Source organism: Salvelinus sp. IW2-2015, unplaced genomic scaffold, assembly GCF_002910315.2.
Source record: "Salvelinus sp. IW2-2015 unplaced genomic scaffold, ASM291031v2 Un_scaffold1306, whole genome shotgun sequence".
Lineage (NCBI taxonomy): Eukaryota > Metazoa > Chordata > Actinopteri > Salmoniformes > Salmonidae > Salvelinus > Salvelinus sp. IW2-2015.
The window spans coordinates 226738-240921 of record NW_019942830.1 but is presented as its reverse complement, the minus strand read 5'-3'; the positions used below and the strand labels follow the sequence as shown (position 1 = coordinate 240921).

Sequence of the window (14184 nt, the reverse complement as noted above, 5' to 3'; positions counted from 1 at the left end):
CAGTGTAGATGAAGGGGAGGAGACAGATTAAATAAGTATTTTTAAGCCTCGAGACAATTGAGACATGGATTGTGTATGTGTGCCATTCAGAGGGTGAATGGGCAAGACTAACTATTTAAGTGCCTTTGAATGGGGTCTGGTAGTAGGTGTGGTCCACCAACCAAAGGACATCCAGCCAACTTGACACAACTGTGGGAAGCATTGGAGTCTACATGGACCAGCATCACTGTCGAACGCTTTCGACACCTTGCGGTTCTAAGGGAAAGGGGGGGTGCAACTTAATATTAGGAAGGTGTCCTTAATGTTTTGTACACTGTGTGTGTGTGTATAATATTTCAATTGTGGAGGTTAGTCATAAAACATACAGTACTATAAAACAGAAGTTATCAAATGTACTGCACACCACAATAGTATTAAATCAAAGGAACACAAATCACAAAGAGCTGAAGTGAAAAATATCAATAGCATTTAATCACCAAATATCATATATAAACATTTAGAGATACATTTTTTTCATGTAGCAGACAAAATGTTGTACAAAGTTGGCCTTCTTCCGTTGACTGCTTTGAGTCATCTGTACAAAACACGAGGTGACATGGACGACTGCGCACAAGGAGAGGAAACGCTGTCCCAAGCAAACAACAACAATAGCAGCAAACCAAACCAAAAGTACAGAAAGACATTAAACATTCATATTATTTCATAGCCTAATAAATAAAACGATAGGAAAGCTGTTACGGGCTTTTTTGAATAAACTGATTAAAATGCCCAYCCCCCATATTTTTCAAAAACATTCAACGTTCTTTAAATTTTGCAATGAACAAACTGCCCACTGAGTTCATTCTCACAATCAATTCTATTACCTAATTTATAACAGGTAATATGAAGCATACTCAAAGGTCAATCAGAGGTCATTGACCAAAACCCCCACATGCCTATCAGATTCTCACAACACTCGTAGTGTAAGGTAGCTCTGGTCCAGAACGCTGTTTGTCTGCGCTCTCAAAGCTGAATGACGCCCTGGACCAGAGCTAAGTGTAAGGTGGCACCCATTGGGAAATCCTCACGGAGTGGGAGAGTGCTTAGGCTACTCACGTTCACCTGTAAAGAAATGTCAAATACTTTTTATTACTAGTTTATACATCAATCTGGAAATGTTCCATAAAATCATGCAATAAGTATATCATAAATTAAACGTACCAAACTAAAACACTGACTTCAGAGTTAATAGCACACTGTATAAAGAGCAATAGTCCTCCTATAATGTGGACTGAGAGTTGTTTTCAATATTTAATTCCCCCAAATCAATCATGAAAAGCCCAGATAAAATGCTCGTCTTTAAAATGCCCATGGTCTGGGATGGGTACTGGGTTGAGGTGGGTACTGGGTTGAGGTGTGCAGCTTCGATGTATACCATTTTTGTTTGTTAATTTACTTTTGTAAACACATTCTCGAAGAGACGATTATTTTTATGTTTTGTACAATCAGGTTTTTGTCTAGTCTGTCTTGAATAATATATAAATAAAWAAATTCAAAACATGGTCCAAACTGAGTGTTCTTCAGTCTATTTAACAAAGGCTCTACATGATTGAGAATTGCAGAAAAACAGTTGAACTACTGCTAATACTGTATTCTAACAGTCATTGTAATTGAGTGACTCATCATATCTGATTGGCTGATGGCAAGTCACTTCCTGGATGTCTCATGTATACAGTGAGGTCAGTAGGAACGGTGATCTGGTATCTGGTATTCCTACAGAGAGTATGGATATTCCCGTGGGTTGGAGGTCGCCCCCATAGAATTAGGAATTAGAATACTAGAATGGTTTAAAGGTCAGCCATTTTGGTCAGGGAGTTGGTCAACTATGGTTTGCCAGTGTTGTGATAWGATATTGTGTAAAATGTATCTGCACTGTATATTTGTTAGCTAGCTATCCAGACAGTTTTACTGCCAATATTCCATTCAAACAATGTAGTCAATCTACAGCCATACACTGGCTGAAATCAGTAGATGATAGGACTTAGACAAGTTGTAAATGCAACAAGTACTTATATTGTATCATATAATAGCACTCTCAGATTTCCAAGAAAGCTAAAATGTTGACATTTATGGTCTGGTTACATGTATTTTTGTGGCTATTTATAGAGAAAATGTGTATAAAACCCACATACACTGTTTTTATGATTATATAACATATTTGGTTGAAAATAATTCTATTACACAATTGCTGATACATCACATGCCTTTGTTTTAATTTCCTGCATAAGTAAAATCAGGATTATGCCTTTCATTCCATTTAGGCTGGTTTGGATTTCTCCCTGACCAATATGGCAGCCATTTTCACTCCATTCTGGAACTTCGAGGGTTAATGACATAACCGCCCGCTAGTAATTTAATAGGATCTCTATGGTCCYCTCACCCTCCCCAGATACGATATGAACATGTCATAAGCCATGTAAAAAAAAAAATAATTACAGGAAATTTGCTGTAAAACTGCAACATTATCTCTCAGCCTCATGCCAAAATGTATAGAATAACAGGAAATTTGCTTTAAAAATGCAAAATTCTCTCAGCCTCATGGCAAAATGTGTAGAATTGCATGAGATACTGCGGTACACCACTGAACTACAGGGTAGAGGGAGATGACACTGAGCACTGGGGAAGCAGGCTATCTAGGCTGTCCTTTATCCATGATCCACTCTTGGTCACACGGTTGACTGCACCTTTTCACAAACAGACTGGTTCAGGCTGAACGATAGCTGTGCCTCTGTGTCCATGGGGAAATTACAAGGGAAAGTACTGTAACTGCACTCCAACTGTGCGCTGTTTCAATTGTGCTGTATCCCTAATACCTTGCAGTCTGAAATATAATCCTAAACTACACCTATCTCCCTTTACCTCACACAGTCCACCGTAACATTTCCCATGGCCCACAAAATCCATTGAGGGCTGTCCTTTCAGTCAGTACTGTCCATAGAGTCGAGTGTGCCTTTCTCCAGGGCTGGAGCAGAAGTGTCTACTGTCCAGAACTGAGATCTAAAGTCCCGCTCATCCAATAGGAGTGCACCAAGGCACTGCTGGGTGGAACACCAGGCATGACATGAAAGAAAAAACATTTTACAAATATTTCATCAAAAAAAGTGTGTCAAAAATATTACTCCTTTTTCTATAACCCAAATGTGTTTCTTCATAAAGGCTTCCAGGGGCTATAAAGCTCTGCTTGGACTAGAAGGGAATATCAACAAAGGGAATCTGGGAGTGGCATCATCAAATGTTTACACTGAAAGCTGCCCATACATAAGCTACATTCTCCAGAAGTTAGCATACACAAATGCATGAGCTTTTCAGATCACATAGACAAATCATTGCACAAGATGCAAGGTAAAGCTTCAGTAGGTCATCTTCAACCATCCAAATGGAGTATAACATTTGACATATAGGCTATGCATGTTTGTTCATACATCTAATTCAATACATGTATTTTTCATATATATATATATATATATACACAGTACCAGTCAAAAGTTTGGACACACCTAATCATTCCAGAGTTTTTCTTAATTTTTACTATTCTCTACATTGTAGAATATTAGTGAAGACATCAAAACTATGAAATTACACATATGGAATCATGTAGTAACCAAAAAAGTGCTAAACAAATCAAAATATATTTTATATTTGAGATTCTTCAAAGTAGCCACCTTTTGCCTCGAAGACAGCTTTGCACACTCTGGAATGCAAAACCCTGGAATGCAAAGCTGTCATCAAGGCAAAGGGTGGCTACTTTATTCTACAATGTAGAAAATAGTAAAAATAAAGAAAAACCCTGGAATGAGTAGGTGTGTCAACTTTTGACTGGTACTGTGTGTGTGTATATATATATATATATATATATATATATATATATATATGAACAAAAATACATCTTTGGAATATATTTTACGCATGTGTTTTTTGAATTTATATTTACTATATGTTCATGTAAAATTCACAAAAACGAAATGTACTGTATCAGTTGATAGCAACAGTCCACTGTACTTTTGTTACAATGTTTTTTTTAAATCTCTCAATCACTTATTTGGCTTTTGGAAGCACTTTTAGAACATATTGAGCATTGATGCTAACTAACATCTAAGTCAATAAAATATTTGTCATAACATCCCTTTATCACACATTCAAATGGAGTGATTTTTTTAAAGGATATGGATGATTCAAAAAATGTTCCATATCTCACACTTGGGGCAATTTACTGTCATCAAAATAAGAGAAACTCTCTTCTTTTCAAGTGGCCTGTCATATGAGACATGCAATGGCAATGCAGAGAGAGAGATGAATGGAAATCACACTAGAGAAAGGGAGAGGAAAGAGGAAGTTGGAATTATGGAAGAAAAAAATAACATCTGTTTTTGCAGAGGTCAAACCCCGACCAGAAGTGGATAAAGAAATGTTGAAGAACAAAGGGAAGAGTAAGAGAATGGATGTCAGGAGACAGTGGATGATGACTGTGGTAATGGTCTAGTCCAGGTGTCAGAGAGAGAGAAGAGTCAGGATCAGCTGGATAGAGAAAAGGATTCCTATTGAAGATTGTAGGGAATGGCCTCTCCCACACTCCGATGTGTTCTCCTAGAAGAGAGAAATAAAGAGAAGACGCAGACTGAGAGGACTAGAGAACAACCACCTATATAATATATATCAAAATAATAAAAATAGGAAGTGATGCACAAGAGACCACGGATGTGTCCCAGATGGCACCCTGTACCCTTTATAGGGCACTACTTTTGACCAGGGCCCATAGGACTCTGGTCAAAAGTAGGGCATTACTGTATATTAGGAAAAGGGTGCCAAGTGGGGACACAGTATGTCTGTGGTACTAGAGAACTCCTTACCCAGATATTGTAGTCCCAGCATTCGGTCGGGCCTCTCCGGTAGCGTGCAGAGTTCAACACCTCACAGGGATCCTCCTCCTGGACTGTTGGCCTGGGTTAAGGTCAGAGGGTCAACAAGGAAATGCAGTGACACTTTGGGCCTATATAGAGTCTTCTATATGGATACGATAACAAGTGATTCACTTATTTACAAAATGTAGGCTACAGCTAGCTGTATTATCTAATAAGTCAATGCATTAGGTTTTTGTAACATGCAGGAGATCATGCCCCCGTTTGTGGACAGCCTTTGTGCAGATTTGTAGACGTTGCAATCCTGGTGGCCAAATGAAGGATACACTCTGTTTTGACCTGGGTCAGTCTCTCGATCTCACAGGAGCTACAGGGCAGTGTCTCGGCCACCACAAACAACAGGTTGGTGTTCTCTATCCTCTTAGCATGAAATAACCTACAACAGAGGAAAAGAGGTCACGTATTTGTACACACACACACACACACACACACACACACACACACACACACAAAACATGCATGCGTACACACACCTGGAGCAGTTCCCGCAGTCCTGCAGCACATTGTATGAGTTGGTGGTGTTGGTGAAGTAGAACTGGCTTTGGATGGTCACACAGCTGCTCTCCTTCTGGTCAAACCCATCTGCCAGAACATCACCTGCAACAAAGGAGGAATGAAACACACAGAAATGTTTTTTGTTTAGGGTATCTTGGCACTTTATTTGACAGTTATGAAATGAGAGGGGGATACAGGCACGTGGGTGTCACGTTCCTGACCTGTTTTCCTTTGTCATGTATTTGTTTTAGTTGGTCAGGGCGTGAGTTGGGTGGGTTGGTCTAGGTTTGATTTTCTATGTTGGGATTTTGTGTTCGGCCTGGTATGATTCTCAATCAGAGACAGCTGTCAATCGTTGTCCCTGATTGAGAATCATACTWAGGCAGCCWGGGTTTCACYTGTGTTTTGTGGGTGTTTGTTCCTGTGTCAGCGTTTGGGCCACACAGGACTGTTTCGGGTTAGTCACGTTTGTTGGTTTTTGTATTTTGTAGTGTTTGTTGTTTTTCCATTAAATAATGAATACTTACCAATCCGCATCTTGGTCCGATCCATGCTCCTCCTCGTCTGAGGAGGAGAACGACTACGACAGCCGTTACAGTGGGAGAAACAGTGTGAAAGGTGGACGCGGGGATTGAACCTTCGTCTACAGTGGGGAGCCAGCTTCATACATGTGACATGTACATGTTTATACGTAAAAACACATCGAGCTCCATTCATTTCCAGCAAGACAGCCCTGGCAATGTGTTGTCCCGTGTACACCAACTACTTTCCCATAGCTTATGGAAACATATTCCCCTAACATGTCAGCTTGGAGAAAGGCACACATACAGCACAAGAATAAGGAATGTGCACCAACCTGTGTAGAGCCAACTGTTGTAGGCCAGTCCATAGAGCAGCTGCTGGACTACAGACCTGATATAGATGAATCAGGTAACAACACACAGTGAGAGGGAAGCTGAGTCATAGAGTAATATCACAGTAATAGACAGGACATCTCTCTGACCTAAACCTGACTTAATACTTCATAAACCCATAAGTCTAAACCCTGTCTAGGGGGGGGGGGGGGTTCTACTATCAAGGATAATTTTGCTGTCTAACTTTGATTTTTAAGAACCCTTGAAGTGTCCCAAAAATATATGAAAATAATATTTGATTAAAAAAAATGGTTGCCTTACTGCTATTAGCCCATACAAACGCATTGAATAACAGATTCACTACACGGAACAACAGATAGTCCCCCCCMAAAAATCTAAAGGAAGTTTGTTCTGAAGTGTCTGTCCTATATCTGAGAGACATGAGAAAGATCAGGAAACTTTAAAAAAAAAATCATATCTCCATATCTACAGTGCCTTCGGGAAGTATTCAGACCCCTTTTGTTACGTTACAGCCTTATTCTGAAAGTTGATTAAATTGTTTTTTCCCCTCATCAATCTACACACAATACTCTGTAATGACAAAGCAAAAAATATTTGTTTCTAAATTTGAGCAAATTTGTTAAAAAGAAAAAACTGAAATTATATATACACATAAGTATTCCAGACCCTTTACTCAGTACTTTGTTGAAGCACCTTTGGCAGCAGTTACAGCCTCGAGTCTTCTTGGGTATGACGCTACAAGCTTGGCACACCTGTATTTGGGGAGTTTCTCAAAWTTTTCTCTGCAGATGCTCTCAAGCAGTGGCTGGGCCACTCAAGGACATTCAGAGACTTGGTCATTTTCCTGTTGGAAGATGAACCTTCGCTCCAGTCTAAGCGCTCTGGAGCAGGTTTTCATCAAGGATCTCTCTGTACTTTGCTTCGTTCATTTTTCCCTCGATCCTGCCTAGTCTCCCAGTCTCTGCCGCTGAAAAACATCCCCACAGCATGATGCTGCCACCACCGTGCTTCATCGTAGGGATGTCTGCCAGGTATCCTCTAGACGTGACGCTTGGCAATCAGGCCAAAGAGTTCAATCTTGGTTTCATCAGAACAGAGAATCTTGTTTCTCATGGTCATAGTACTTTAGGTGCCTTTTGCAAACTCCAAGCGGGCTGTCATGTGCCTTTTACTGAGGGGTGGCTTCCGTCTGGCCACTCCACCATAAAGGCCTGATTGGTAGAGTGCTGCAGAGATGGTTATCCTTCTGGAAGGTTCTCCCACCTCCACAGAGTAACTCTGGAGCTCTGTCAGAGTGACCATCAGGTTCTTGGTCACCTCCCTGACCAATCCCTTCTCCCCCGATTGCTCAATTTGGCCAGGCGGCCAGCTAGGAAGACGCTTGCCTCTGCACAATCCTGTCTCAAGCTCTACATACAATTCCTTCGACCTCATGGCTTGGTGTTTCCTCTGACATGTGATGACAACTGTGAGACCTTATATAGATAGGTGTGTGCCTTTCCAAATCATGATCAATCAATTGAACTTACCACAGGTGGACTCCAATCAACTTGTAGAAACATCTCAAGGATGATCAATGAAAACAGGATGCACCTGAGCTCAATTTCGAGTCCCATAGCAAAGGGTCTGAATATTTCTGTAAATTAGGTATCTGTTTTTTTAATTGTTAATAAATTTGCACATTTAAAAAAAAAAATCCCCCGCTTTGCCATTATGGCGTATTGTATGTAGATTGATATTCATTTTAGAATAAGGGTGTAACGTAACAAAATGTGAAAAAAGGGAAGGGGTCTGAATACTTTCCGAATGCACTGTATACTTCCATTCATTTTTTCAACTGGTACTGGGAGACCTTCAACAAGTCTTGTGAGGCCTGTGGGCATCCTAGAACAAAACAACCGACATGTACGTGTTCGTGAGTCTCACCTTTCCACAGAGACGTCATATTAGTGCGTAGCCCAAACTGTTCGGACACTACAGCCAGAAGTTAGCAGATCGGCTGTACTGACTTTATACAAGTCCGAAGACGCTTGTGAGAGGAGAACATCATCATCACCATCGTGTTCGTGAGTCTCATCTTTCCATAGAGGGGTCATAATAGTTTGTAGACTACAGACGATTTTGTGAGAAGACCGATTTTTGTGGTGTCTCATGGTCTGATAAACACCGCTCTAGCTCTGTCACCTTTCACCCCAGATGCAGAGGTGCGAAATAGGCGGATGCGGTGGATTGAGACGCATCCAATGCCAAAAACATATCTCTAGCTTAAACTGACAGAATCTTATGGGGATTTTTTTATTATCCTAATGAGATTTCTGCGGGGGCGGGGACCTCGACCGTAGTGGGTTAACAGCCGAGACTAGACACGCTTAAAAGGGGCAATCAAACAACAACGTTTTGGTAAACAGCTGAGGGATGGAGCTGGAGAAATCGAACTACTCTCAAATTCAAACACGGAGCTATGGATGCAAAAACTGACCATGCATTAGATCAAAATGATATTCCTATTTTGAAGTTATACAGTACTCGTTTATTAATTATATTGTAAAACAAGGTTTTATTTTGGGTTGTGATGGAGCAAGACAGTTGAACTATTTCTAAGTTATATTCTCCAAGAATCTATGGCTGTATCATTAAGTTCAAAAATGTATGTACTAATCCCAGATCATCCCTTTAAAGGGTTACGTTTCATACATCTTGTTCTTTAGGTCATGTGATCTGTGCTGAAATAGAGATAGCCTCACCATGCCGCCGCCGATGTCCACCAGGCCAGACTGAGCATGTCTGCGATGGAGGGCTAGACACAACACATTGGGGACCAGGATGGGAGGAGAAGAAGAGAAAACACAAGGAGAAGCCATTACTCACTGAAAGATTTAGAATAAGTCCCAAACGCCGTTCCCTATAGTGCACTACTTTTTACCAGAGCCTTATGAGGTTGAAGTTGATAGCCCCTTCCAGAAACAACCTTTAGCCCCCCTACACTGTTAGAAAAAAAGGTGCTATCTAGAACCAAAAGGAGTTCTTTGGCCGTCCCCATAGAAAAACCCCTTTTGGTTCCAAGTACAACCGTTTTGGGTTCCATTTACAGCTCCTTCGGGAAGTATTCAGACCCCTTGAATTTTTCCACAGCCTTAATCTAAAATGGATTAAATTAAACGATTTCCTCAGCAATCTACACACTTCCCCCCATAATGACGAAGCGAAAACAGGTTTTAGAAATTGTAGCTAATTTATTAAAAATAAAAAACGTATTTACATAAGTATTCAGACCCTTTGATATGAGACTCAAAATGCATCCTATTTCCATTGATCATCCTTGAAATGTTTCTACAATTTGATTGGAGTCCACCTGTGGTAAATTCAATTGATTGGACATGATTTGGAAAGGCACACACCTGTCTATATAAGGTTCCACAGTTGAAAGTGCATGTCATGGCAAAACGCAAGCCATGTGGTCGAAGGAATTGTCCGTAGAGACAGGATTGTGTCCAGGCACAGATCTGGGGAAGGGTACCAGAAAATGTATGCAGCATTGAATGCCAAGCGTCACATCTGGAGGAAACCTGGCACCATCCCTACGGTGAAGCATGGTGGTGGCAGCATCATGCTGTGGTGGTGTTTTTCAGCGGCAGGGACTAGGAGACTAGTCAGGATTGAGGCAAAGATGAACGGAGCAAATTACAGAGAGATCCTTGATGAAAACCTGCTCCAGAGCGCTCACAACTTCAGACTGGGTCGAAGGTTCACCTTCCAACAGGACAACGACCCTAAGCACACAGCCAAGACCTGTCTCTTATACACATCTAGATGTGTATAAGAGACAGGCATCATGCTGTGGTGGTGTTTTTCAGCGGCAGGGACTAGGAGACTAGTCAGGATTGAGGCAAAGATGAACGGAGCAAATTATAGAGAGATCCTTGATGAAAACCTGCTCCAGAGCGCTCACAACTTCAGACTGGGTCGAAGGTTCACCTTCCAACAGGACAACGACCCTAAGCACACAGCCAAGACATTGTAGGAGTGACTTCGGGACAAGTCTCTGAATGTTCTTGAGTGGACCAGCCAGAGCCCAGACTTGAACCTGATCGAACATCTCTGGAGAAACCTGAAAATAGCTGTGCAGCAACGCTCCCCATCCAACCTGACAGAGCTTGAGAGGATCTGCAGAGAAGAATGGGAGAACCTCCCCAAATACAGGTGTGCCAAGCATGTAGCGTCATACCCAAGAAGATTCAAGTCTTTAATCGCTGCCAAAGGTGCTACAACAAAGTACTGAGTAAAGGGTCTGAATACTTATGTAATGTGATATTTCAGTTTCTTACATTTTTATAAATTAGCAAAAATGTCTACAGTTTTTGCTTTGTCATTATGGGGTATTGTGTGTAGATTGATGAGGGGAAAAAACAATTTAATACATTTTAGAATAAGGCGGTAACTTAACAAAATGTGGAAAAAGTCAAGGGGTCTGAATACTTTCCGAAGGCACTGTAGAACCATTTCTGTAGAGGGATCTACATGGAACCCAAAACGGTTCTMCCTGGAACCAAAAAGTAGTTCTACCTGGAACCAAAAATAGTTATTGTATGGGGCCAGCCGAAGAACCCTTTTGGAACCCTTTTTTCTAAGAGTTTCCCACTAAGGGACTTGTGTAGATCTGAGGGTATAAACAATGGTGTGGTAGCTGCATCTTTAATAGGCTAGGTGGAATAGTTAGTCATTTTCTCTGGGCCTGTATCCACCCGTAAAACGTCTCAGAGTAGGAGTGCAGATCTAGGATCAGAACCCCCTGTAAAATGCAAAACTGATCCTAGATCAGCACTCCTATTCTGAAACACTTCACAAATATGGACCCTGGAGATGAACTAAGGTAAGTAAGGTAAGGTAAGACTGCCCTGGTCCTTGAACTCTCACCACAAAGATGCCCCTGGGTGCTGCCCCTGTGTGGCTGCTGCTGACTGGCTCACATGCTGACTGGTACTGAAAGGACTGCCGGCGGGCATAGATGGAGTTGTTATACAGCGCGTGCATAAGATAGGGGTCCACATCACCAAAGAAAAGGCCCACCTAGAACAGAAAGATACTGGGATAACTGACAGGCAGGTAGAAAAGATCTTTGTCAGACCAACATCGCCATATCTTTAATACACAGATCTATCATACAATATWTTTGATAACAATCAGTCTGTATTATTTGCACACTGAGCTATAGAAAAAAAACAAGGGTAAGGCTTTGTGACTGGTCTGCACCTATTAAAACTAATGGAGTCAAATAATACAGACTGAATGTTATAATTTTAACATACAGCTACCAAAGAATCTCTCAATATCTTCGATAATCAAGTTTATTGTGCTATTTGACCATATAGAGATTGTGTAAGTTGACCTGATTGGTACCTACTGACGTTTACCCTCCATACCTTTTTCCAGTGATCCCTCTGGTTGGACATCACCAGGAAGCCCCCATCGTCAATCAGATAGCAGAGTAAGTCCTAGAGACAGGGAATTGGATTGGATTATTATATCACTACCGACAGGCACATACAGACTCTCACACTCTCTCTTATTCTCTCTGTCACACAGACCAGCACTGGACACACACACAAACAAATCACGCCATAATTCCCCAGACACTTGGTTGACATGAACTAGTCAAACTGTATGTGTGTGTGGGTTGTGTCTGGTTGGGTACTGTGACAGCAGTTTGTACAATTTTGGTATTTGGTATTTTTATTAGGATCCCCATTAGCTGTTGCAAAAGCAGCAGCTACTCTTCCTGGGGTAGGGCTATGTGAAAGGAGATTCATTCTTACATCAGTGTTGACTTCGCAGTCCATCTCACAACTTCTGGATGGCCCACACTGTACAAAGGAAATCAGAGTCATCATGACATAATAACGTTAGACTGGATCTGTTCAAGTCACTTGACAGCAGTCACATAGAGGACTGATCATTTTTTTACCCAGCCTTTCATACGGTACCTTTTGCGAGCCCTGACGACTGTCAGACACGTTGCTGGCCAAGATCTTGAACTTGTCTACCCATGCTTCCAAGTCTAGCTTCACCCCCACAACTGGTCAGCAGGAGAGTTCAAACAAAACCATGAGACCAGACCATGAAAGATAGAGATAACAGAAGAGTAAGAGATAGCCCACTAAAGGAGGAGGCCTTGCTCTGYTCCCGTTGCCAGTGAATTCATGATTCAGAAATCCGCAAAGTGTGGATACATTCATTTTTTTATTGAAAGCGTACAGCCGAATTAGTTATTTTTTTCAAAAGTACTATYAGTTGGGGCCTCCCGGGTGGCGCAGTGGTCTAARGCACTGCATTGCTAGCTGTGTCACCAGAGATTCTGGGTTCGAGCCCAAGCTCTGTTGCAGCCGGCCGCGACCGGGAGGTCCATGGGGCGACGCACAATTGGCCCAGCATCGTCTGGGTTAGGCCGGCAGGGATATCCTTGTCTCATCACGCACTAGCGACTCCTGTGGCGGGCCGGGCGCAGTAYACGCTATCCAGGTCGCCAGGTGTACGGTGTTTCCTCCAACACATTGGTGCGGCTGGCTTCCRGGTTGGATGTGCGTTGTGTCAAGAAGCAGTGCAGCTAGGTTGTGTTGTTTTTTGGAGGATGCATGCGGCTGGCTTCCGGGTTGGATGTGCGTTGTGTCAAGAAGCAGTGCAGCTAGGTTGGGTTGTGTTTTGGAGGATGCATGCCTCCCGAGTCCGTACGGGAGTTGCAGCGATGAGACAAGACTGTAACTACTACCAATTGGATACCACGAAATTGGGGAGAAAAAGRGGTAAAAAATWAATAAAAATAMATTTAAAAAAGTACTATTGGTTTTGAGTCAGGAAATGTGTACTTTTCCACCTAAAACATTTGTGATGATTGTGAAAAACACAATTTCAAATGTTGCTACATAATACGAATCGAGGCGGTGAGTCACATTTACTATTTGAATTGCAACTAACCAACTTCAGCATCTCTCCGTATCGTTTAATGGAAAACATTAAACGCTTCGCCTTTTGAGTATGTTTTTGAGTTGTCATGTGTTTTTTTACATCACTAAGTTTGGCGTAGAAATCAGCCTTACAATACAGGCAGTATGCCCGTGTATCATCTCCAATAAACGGCTTCAACCAGCCTTTGAATTCAGGGTTTGATTCCCACTCCTTTCTGTATTTTTGAGTGTACAGTTTAGACTGAGACATGATGAGCTAGCCAGCTAGATGTTTAGCTTATGTCACAGAGAGGCACACACACAGTGGACAAGGTGAGTAAGTGACTGAGGCTGTGTGAGTCAAATGCAGTGATTTATTTTTGTGCAATGATTTATTTTAGACAAAGAACATTTTACATTTTACATACGCCCTGAATGTAAGCCAGGGCGGGATCAGCCAGCGGCGGCTTCCCGCATGCGCGATTCATTTGCAGTCTGGACGTGGAGGSSTGAACATCTCCTGCTCTGACTGCAGCTGGGAGGGACTGCTGCGCGAGGAATGGGCCGCCTGTGAGTGCTTTGGGACGGGGTGGGGCCCACGGCAGCACCTGCTGCTCCTTGAGAAGAGTAAGAACGATACGTGCTTTCACGTCAGAGTCTCAAAGTCTCCAATAACACCAGAAAAAGTCGCTAGATTTGTCGCTAGTCACTTTTTTGAAAATGTGTCGCTAGAGGGGTCTGAATACTCGCTAAATATAGCGACAAAGTCACATTTTGTGTAACTAATTTTACCTGCGATATGCTTTATCAACTTTCGCACTAGCGCCTTCTCCAGCCCCCAAAAAATGAATCTGTGACATCAAGCTCCATATAAAGGCCTATCATGACGTTCCTTCGTAGCAGGGCCCTTCCTTCCCCACG

The 14184-nt window shown here is 42.0% G+C and overlaps 1 protein-coding gene across 1 annotated transcript in view; it reads right to left on the bottom strand.

The window, feature by feature from the left end:
* Positions 1 to 449: 449 nt before the first annotated feature.
* cacna2d2b (calcium channel, voltage-dependent, alpha 2/delta subunit 2b) overlaps positions 450 to 14184 on the bottom strand; it is a 140412-nt gene continuing 126677 nt past the window's right edge. Inside the window, exons 28-37 of the mRNA XM_070438945.1 lie at positions 12307 to 12398; positions 12139 to 12186; positions 11746 to 11817; positions 11240 to 11392; positions 9070 to 9122; positions 6307 to 6362; positions 5429 to 5552; positions 5222 to 5331; positions 4887 to 4969; positions 450 to 4623 (exon numbers count right to left, since the gene is read on the bottom strand). Coding sequence (XP_070295046.1) covers positions 4528 to 4623; positions 4887 to 4969; positions 5222 to 5331; positions 5429 to 5552; positions 6307 to 6362; positions 9070 to 9122; positions 11240 to 11392; positions 11746 to 11817; positions 12139 to 12186; positions 12307 to 12398 — 887 coding nt within the window. The 3' untranslated portion in view covers positions 450 to 4527. The remainder of the gene's footprint in view (positions 4624 to 4886; positions 4970 to 5221; positions 5332 to 5428; positions 5553 to 6306; positions 6363 to 9069; positions 9123 to 11239; positions 11393 to 11745; positions 11818 to 12138; positions 12187 to 12306; positions 12399 to 14184) is intronic.